Below are 8693 nucleotides of genomic sequence, written 5' to 3'. Positions count from 1 at the left end.
ATTTAATATAATTAATATATGTACTATTTGGTGCCTTTTTTACATATTATTTCGTCTAATTTTTGCTAGAAATTTTTGGCTATCATCGTTCAATGTATAATCAAATGATTATTGTTATATCCCAACTCCAAATCACCAATACAAGTTTTTAAAATTCACAAGCTAGTAGAGTAAAGTAGCTACTAAACATAGCTAGCTAGTTATTTGATAAAACATGTCATGATAAAGATATAGTACATGACAATATGATATGCAAGATCAAAATAAAGCTGATACAGATAAAATAAAATATAAAATAAAAAAAGACAACCCAAATGAATTGTGGAGAAGAGTTGGGGTTAGGGGAGAAGACGTGCTTTCGACGATTTTAGGGTAGAAGATTGAAAATAATACTTCTAGCGTGAATTTTTTTTTTTAATAATAGATGTTTGTTTTGGTCATTTAGCTTATCTATAAAATCTCAATAGAAACATAAAATAATAGAGGTGTGTATTAAGAGATTAAGGGTGTGTATTTAAAATTTCTTTTACTTTAAATCTCTCCACTGTGAAAAGGTTTGTGAACTCAGATTTTTCAGGTATCACCTATTTTACCGATGTTGATAAAACTTTCAACTTGATTCTAACCTTTTGATTACATACTTGCAGTTCATGAGAGTAAACTGCGATCACGTACATGGAAATGTTTTGAATATTTTAGAAGTAGTCCGCGTCTCTATATTGGTTAGGGACTATATCTCTTTTGAGTTTGCTAATTTCTTTTATATGTTGATCAAGTTTATGCTACCAGCCATATTTCATTCAAAGTTCTTGTTTCTCTACACAGCTTTGCAAATCATTTAATTTCATTCAAGTATACTATTACTGTCTAAATAATTTTTGCATATCTTTGTTTCATCAACCCTTTTGACAATGCTTTTGCAGATTAACAGATGTGTGAAAAGTGTTAGACCTACAAGGATTTATTCTTGGATTCATCTGCATGTAATCATTGTCTGTATCATTAGTGTGTTAAAAAGATGTACATATATGGTGGAAATGTTCCGAAAAAAGAAATTCATTGCAGTTGTATTTCTTAAATAATTTGAATAATTTTTTTTAATTGCTATCACTTTTCCACACTAAAATAAGTGTGAGATGTCTATCACACAAAAGTTTGTGAGGGTAAAGGTTTAGGGTTTCTCACTTATATCCGTGTTAGTAAGAAAGTTGTTCACACGGATATGCATATATGAAGATGAATTATGTTTAAAGAAAAGCATTGGGTCCCACATTGACAATTTATAGACTTTTAAATTCGTGTGTGTGATGAGTATTAACCACCCCCCCCCTGCAGCGCATGGATAGGAAATACATGATTGCACTATGACAAATAACTTTCTCACACTAAAATCTGTGTGAGATAGTCATATTAGATATATAATAAAATATGTGTGAAGCTCTGTTTTGCTAGTAGTGATATCATGGTGAAGTAGCAGATTATGTACCTATATTGACCGATTTCCAAGGACGACAAAGTCATCATGCTCATCTTACGATACGAAAATGTTTTGGTTGCTTGAAGTGTTAGGGGATGATATCGTTCGTAGCCTAAATAGACCCAAGTTCCTCTCCTTAGTGTTAGGCGACAAAAAAGTTTGGTCCGAACATAACGCTTAGAGGACTACTACTTTGTTTTCGTCGCCTAAGTTCTTAGGCCACTGGGTTGAGGCCATGACGCTTAGGCGATGAAAACTCTTTGTCGCCTAAGTCCTTCATTCTAGTAATGAGTGCAGTTGTTAGCAAAGTTTGAGACCCATAACAAATGTTTACCCATCTTGGAGTCTATATATGAATATTATTCATTTTAGTGCATCCATTTTTTTTAAGGGGTTTGGAACCCAGCCAATTTTGGAGACTCATCCCCACGCCTGATTTTGGTTTCTTTTTAGCCATTTTGGGGTTCATTCTCTTTTTTTTCTTTGTTTGCTTTTCTATTTAAACACAGTTGCATACTTTATTTTATATATTTTTTCATATCGATTCATAAAATTTGTACCAAAAGATTTTTTTGTTTTGTTAATGATCCCCTTGTTCTTTTGTTCCTTTCATTTTCATTACTAACGTGCGTGAGTTAATTTAATGATTTGTAAAATTAAATAATACAATATAAATACATAAAATTTCTACATATGTCAAAAAAAAGTTTGTTCGATTTGTAATAGATCATATATGAGTCCACAGTTTAGTTGTTCACCTTAAGGCCGCTCTAAAATGTCAGGATCAGCCATGGCCGGGGAAGAAAAAAGTCATTGAAGGCCATGAAGACAACGCTACAAACTAAAGTAGATGGAGTTTGTAAGGCTATATGTACAGCAAGATTTAGCCGGATTCATAGATTTAAAATCTACAGAAGATAAGGCATATTCATGTAGGGAGCCTTTATAGTGAGGACTCTTAAGTTGAGGATTTGATGATGACTTTTCGGTTTATCCCATCTTTCGAGGTTATATCTACAGCTTGACCGTTCAGTTTATAGGTTTTTTTTTTTTGAAACATTGAAATGTAGGTTCAAGATGACATTCAGTTAAATCTCATAACATACAATGCATACAAATAGGCATTAAGGCCAATAACGAAAAAAACTAATGCATTCTGTTTGTCTAGCACTCTTACTCATTTCCCACTATTCAATTGTCTTTCTCACAACTTCACTAGCATCAAGCCCTGGCGATTTCGAAGGAGGTGGTTCCGCACATGCCCTCAGGACAGCCTCATTCTGCCAAACACAGAGGAGGCGCTTCTTGGCGTTGGCTTTGCGGGTGGTGATGAGCTTTATTCTCTTTCAAACCAGGCCGCAGGAGTCGTGCTTCTTCACTATCTCCAACACTCGAGTCCCCCAAAACGCGCCCGCCATCTCTGCTCTCTTTCTCCCGTTCAGTTTATAGGTATTTATGAGTAGATCATTTTTTCAAATTTTCAGTTATATTGAAAATTGTTAAGGCATTCATAAATATGATTTATCAATTATGAACTTGAACGGTTCATATTTGACAGATTTGATTCGTCCATTAATTTGATCTAGTTTGTTATCTTAACGAACACCAATTTGGATGAAAATTTGTAGGAATGATCTACTCATATAAACCTAAAAACTAAACGGATGAGATGTCAAAATGTGATCGAAAATTGAATCTTTTAAACCATAAATTGAAAAATCATCACCAAATCTTCAACTTAAGGGTACTCGATCACTAGAAGGGCTTCCTATTCATATATGCTGCACGGTACACCATTCGACCTGCACGTTTCACTTTCAACTTTCACCAGTCAAATTCTCTCTGCATGTCGTGTCTTATATATCCTCTCTATTTAAACACTACCATCAGCACCTAGGGAAGTAAATAAATAAAAAAAACAAAAAAACTAAGCTATTTTCACCTCGTTCTTCTTTTCAGTAGTCGTCAATATTGCTACAAACTAAGCTAGCTAGTTTTCTTGTTCATTATCAGTTTGGTCTCTGGGTCAGAATAGTCGGCGAAATCATCATCATATATATATATATATCGACCTCTCTAGCTACCCAACGAGATCGAGAACAAAAGAGCAAATTTATTCTAGAGGTGCTTGATTTGAAATTAAATAAAAACTACTGTTTAATTGTCTAGCTAGCTATACATGCATCTGATCTCTAGGAAATTAAGGTAAAGGCAAATACATATAAAATTACGATGGCACTTTTTCTAAGTTAATAGCTAATATTACATTAATTGATTGAAGCTAGCTAGCCGCGACTTGCGTAGCTCAGCTATAACTTGGATATGTTGGATGCTTAGCCTTGATGATCTTGTCTAGGACGGCCCATCCAGAGAGAGCTGAGAGCTCGGAGACGATGGAAGTACTCGGCGATTGCCAGCAAACACCGTGCCGATTGGCGGGTGGTCAGGAGTGTTTGCAGCCGGTGAATCGTCTGCAGCCTCAGATTATCAGCCTGCAGCATACAATATTACGTAATACGTACGTTAATTTAACAATTTACATCACAGTTATAACACAGAATAACATTCACCCTAAAGCAGTAGTATTTTCACTGGTTCGCAATACGCAGTAAGTTTGACTTTGTTGTATGGTTAACCAAATCATAATCTAATAGTGAGAAAACGATCGAAATGCATGTGGATTAGATTTTCTTGGTAATTATGGGTCGTGGGGTAGACTTACTGACCCTTCTGCAAAGAATTGACTATATTAGGTGAAGAAGAGAAGAAAAAAAAAATACATACAGAGACTATGAAATCAACTATCTTGCTCGAGTAATTTAGCATATATGATTTGTCAATGACTTAGACTACTTGGGTATTTCAGTATGCAGACCACGTTTTTCCCAGCTACCAATCTTAATTTCCTAAATGATTTATATATCAGTAATGACAGTGAGGAAGATCAGTGAGGGTTTCTGGGTTTGGAAGAAGAGGCTAGGGTTTTGCTGAAGCCCTAGTTTATATCTTGGAAGAGAATGGGTCAAAAGAGAGTTATTGTCGCATGGGCTACGCGGTGCTTTTGAGTCAAAACGGTTACGACCATGACTTCATACCCAGGTATGGGGCTAAGGGTATCTCTACGACGACGGAGATCGATGTGTATATATCAGTGGACACCAGCTAAATGGATTTCTGCCACGTGTCTAGGTTTGACGGTTTTTATCTTTCACAGCTGTTCTCGGAGGGGAAACTCCGGCTACTGACTCTTCTATCTCCGATCACAGCTTCTTTTTTATTCGGCAGCCCCTTACTTCCACACTTCGAAATTAAACAGAAGAACGTACTTGTTTGTAATTTCCATACGACTATTGGAGTTTGTAAATACTGGAACCTGTTTGTAATTTACATACAACGTCTATAGGAGTTTGCATGCACTCCATCCTTTAGAACTAGGGTTAGCCAAAGACGCCGTACTGTTTCCCGCAACAATCAATTACATGAGAGATTATGTAGTCATTTAGCTGTATCAAACTAGTAGACGGTTCATCATGACAATAACAACAGACTACGTTTTATGTAATTGGTAGTCATGATGATGAAAAGGTTTTCATTTTTTTTTTCTGGGTATTTTCATAAATATCTTTTACAAGGTGATTTATAAACAATATGCTTCTAATAAGATCTAGACCTACTATGCACGGTATATGCAATTGTATGGAATAATATTGAAGGATGTTAACGTACACTATCATTTTGTGTATATTATTGGTTTGAACATGCTTGTAATATATAGCTATAGCTAGATTGCTAGCTTGATAACATGACGTACTAAATACTGGGTATTTTCACTTTCAAAATTGGTAAAAAAGAACATGATCTATATAAGATGTGCGTGCGCATATTGAATCTGTTTCTAACTTTTGAACTTAATGGGCATGGGCTGTGTTTGATTGGGAAACCTAAGGAAACGTAGAAGGAAGGAACTGAACTGAATGCAAAGTCGTTTTCATGGAAATAATGCATCCAGCGACAACCTTTCGTTCTTTCGTGGGAGAGAGACCAAGTCATGCAGATAAAATAGATTCCCATGTACCTACCATCCACCTCATCCTCATGATCAACAGAGAGTGAGAGACATGGAGTAGTTCGTGGTTTTGGAGTAGGTATTTCCCAACCCAGACTCAACCAGATATTATTCCTCTCCTAATTTGCCCCCCACACCCCACAAGAGAGATCGATCACATACCACAATGGACCACCATGCAATTATATATATAATACCTAGTTATGTTACTGTCATTCTCAACTCGTCTCTCGCATAATCTGAGACTGTAAATAGAAACTGCATACAGCGAGCGATAGAATGCGTACCTGTCTGACGAACCCTTCGAGGGTAGAGAGCTTGTTCATGGCTAAAGCCATCTGACCCATGTAGTTAGCCATGTTAGGAGGCATGCTCAGTGAGTCGGAGGCTATGGTGTCCGAGAGAGACTGGTTCAGAGCTTCAAGCCCTTGGGTGAGAGCGTCTTCAGCTTCACTCGTGGATTGTTGTAATGAACAAATAGCCATTAGTTGCTGCTCCGTCAGTGGCTCGATTTGGGTCACAATAATCTACAAAGAAAAGCTCGATACTCTTAATAACAGATAGAGCTGTGAATTGATGACCTAATTAGTGCAGTAAATATCATGAAACAAATATTACCTCACTTTGTTGAGTATGATTTTAAGTTTAGTCATTAACTTGCTGTAAACCATATATGTATATGATGACAGAACAAGACATTTTCTGTATGAAAGTATCAAAGAAAGAAGGAAGAGATAAATAGAGGAAGACACCCCTGGAACAGCCCTCTTTCTTTGATTTTATATCTCAGTCTCTTCAGAGATTGATCGACAATTTGGAGTAAGAGACATAAGTACTTTAGGAGAAATGGGACCTAACTCGACCTTATAGTAGAAGGAAACCCTTCACGATACCTTTCGTCATTTATGATATTCGCTATCATGAGATTTGAAATCGATCCTTATTCTTTGCCACTGCCACCGACAAGTACTTATAGTACCCGGCCATGAATCATTTCATTTTACATTTCAAGACATAAAACCTTTTTACCCTTTTATTAGTTTCATAATATATTTTGACAACATTAAGCATAAGCTAGCTAGTAGTTTAATGGTTAATTGTTTTTCTCCATAATTAATAGACCAAAAATGGGCATTTGCCCAAATTAATATAACTTATGTTTTTTGTCATGGTTATGCTACTCGAACTTTGATAATTTTCTCAAGAATTAAACATTTTTCGCTCACCAAATGAAGCGTTAATATTGAGAATTAATTAAACACAGTAGTCGTCACTATATCACATGCAAGTGGATCGATTACCGCATGACACTGAACCCACATGCATGTTTATCATCCGAAGACGGTTATATATAACCGACAAATACAATAAATTTTCCTTATCGTCTTAGGGTCGTAACTCTGTGACCTAATTGATGGAAGTCTGATAAATTCTGGTAATGTCCTTTTCTCAATTTCATTGCCACATATTTTGTGTTGCATGCACTTGAGATAATGACTTAATCACTTGGGATGAGAGAGCTTGCTAAACTAGGATTAATCAAGCTTAAGCATATATCGAATTACCTTAATGACCTCAGAGGGCCGGAATCCACCCATCCACATGAAGCATCTTTCAGCTGGAGTCTTCCACATGCCTGAAAAAATGTGAAACACATCGGTTTTGGCCACCATGCTCTTGAGGTTCATCACCTCATCATAGTGTGCCAAACAGTTGTCCACAAACAGCCTCAGCTCATTCTCGGGCAAATGCTCTTGCACAGCTGCTCGGAGTTCACACATCAGGCGGTGGTGCTCCTCGAGCCAGCGAGCATACTCTATGTCGAAAACAGCAGCGTCTTGATAGATGAAAAATGAGTATCAGGTCGGCCCCTTCAAGCTTGAAAGAAATGAAAGCCAAGTTAATTAAATAAAACAATAATTTTTACCTGAGCTAATGTTGTTTATACCAACTGGAACTCCTTGTTCTGCTCCTACAAGACCACCTCCAAAGAAAATGCCCTAAAAGATAAAATAAACCCAAATCTTAGAAACATATTTGATATAAACAAATTCAAATCTAAAACCATACAAATTATTGAATTAATTGATCGATGGATATAGATATCACCTGAGTTCTAGCTCTTTGCAGCTCTTGTTCCAGCTGTGTGAGCTTAATCCTACTCGACTCTAACTGCTGAACATATGCCTGGAATCGAAAAACAAAAGAAAATAAGACATTGAACGGGGATAATAAAAGAGAATTAAGTTTTGTGGGAGGGAACTGACCTTCTTTCTGAGCCTGCTTTTCCTGGCTGCCTCTCTATTCTGAGCAAGCCGTCTCAGTGTCTGATTGATAATAACCACAGCACAAGTCGAAAAATCATCGTTTCAGGTAAAGAAAAAAAGAGGTGAAAATATGGTTTCTATAAAAACGAAGGAGGGAATTTAACACCTTAGGGTCTGGTGTTTTAGGTCCTTCTTGCTCTGAACTTGATGTAGTTGGTCCTTTGCGGTTACCCTCACGCTGCCACAACATTCAAAGTAAACACAAAATCATATTCTTTAATACATTAACTAATCATATTCTTTAATACATTAACTAATCTCAGTTCCAATTAACTAATTAATTACAACTAGTATTTATGTAATACTTTGATTGTCTTGGCAGGTTCAGGAGGTCCAGATGGAGCAGCAGCATCAATTTTGCGTGGGTTGGCCAACTCCATGGACGGTTCTGATGGTCTCTTTGAACCACTCGTTGCAGAAGAAACTATTCCAGCAGTACTAACACCCTATTGTGTATACCAACCACAGAACAAATCCATTAGTTTACGAGAGAATAAAAATTAAAATAATAATCTTAACCGATCAAGCAAGAAATTAGAAAATTATATAAGATTATGATATATTAAAACCAAATTTAACGGTTAGAGTAAGATTTGTATGCATACTTTGGTTGATGATGGCTCTACGTGCATAGGCTGAGATGGGAAGATGTTCAAAGTCGGAGGCCTCATTCCTGAGCTAGTTTGATCTGCAGCACACAATACTCACAGAAATTAAGCATTACTTATATGATTCCAGACTCTATATATGCATGTGTATGTACTGTGAGAAGATATAGAGAGAGAAAGGGTGGTCCAAGTCGACACAGAGAGAGAGAGAGAGA

General features: G+C 36.5%; 1 protein-coding gene across 1 annotated transcript in view; it reads right to left on the bottom strand.

Annotated features, from left to right (window-relative positions):
• Positions 1-3594: 3594 nt before the first annotated feature.
• The window catches only part of LOC101297896 (transcription factor HBP-1b(c1)-like), a 6723-nt gene continuing 1624 nt past the window's right edge, over positions 3595-8693 (bottom strand). Inside the window, exons 3-11 of the mRNA XM_004309395.1 lie at positions 8476-8558; positions 8176-8316; positions 7977-8048; positions 7811-7870; positions 7653-7730; positions 7471-7543; positions 7109-7380; positions 5831-6070; positions 3595-3969 (exon numbers count right to left, since the gene is read on the bottom strand). Coding sequence (XP_004309443.1) covers positions 3811-3969; positions 5831-6070; positions 7109-7380; positions 7471-7543; positions 7653-7730; positions 7811-7870; positions 7977-8048; positions 8176-8316; positions 8476-8558 — 1178 coding nt within the window. The 3' untranslated portion in view covers positions 3595-3810. The remainder of the gene's footprint in view (positions 3970-5830; positions 6071-7108; positions 7381-7470; positions 7544-7652; positions 7731-7810; positions 7871-7976; positions 8049-8175; positions 8317-8475; positions 8559-8693) is intronic.

The sequence above is a fragment of the Fragaria vesca genome, unplaced genomic scaffold, assembly GCF_000184155.1.
Source record: "Fragaria vesca subsp. vesca unplaced genomic scaffold, FraVesHawaii_1.0 scf0512930, whole genome shotgun sequence".
In the NCBI taxonomy this organism is placed as follows: domain Eukaryota; kingdom Viridiplantae; phylum Streptophyta; class Magnoliopsida; order Rosales; family Rosaceae; genus Fragaria; species Fragaria vesca.
This window is presented reverse-complemented; position numbering and strand designations above follow the sequence as displayed.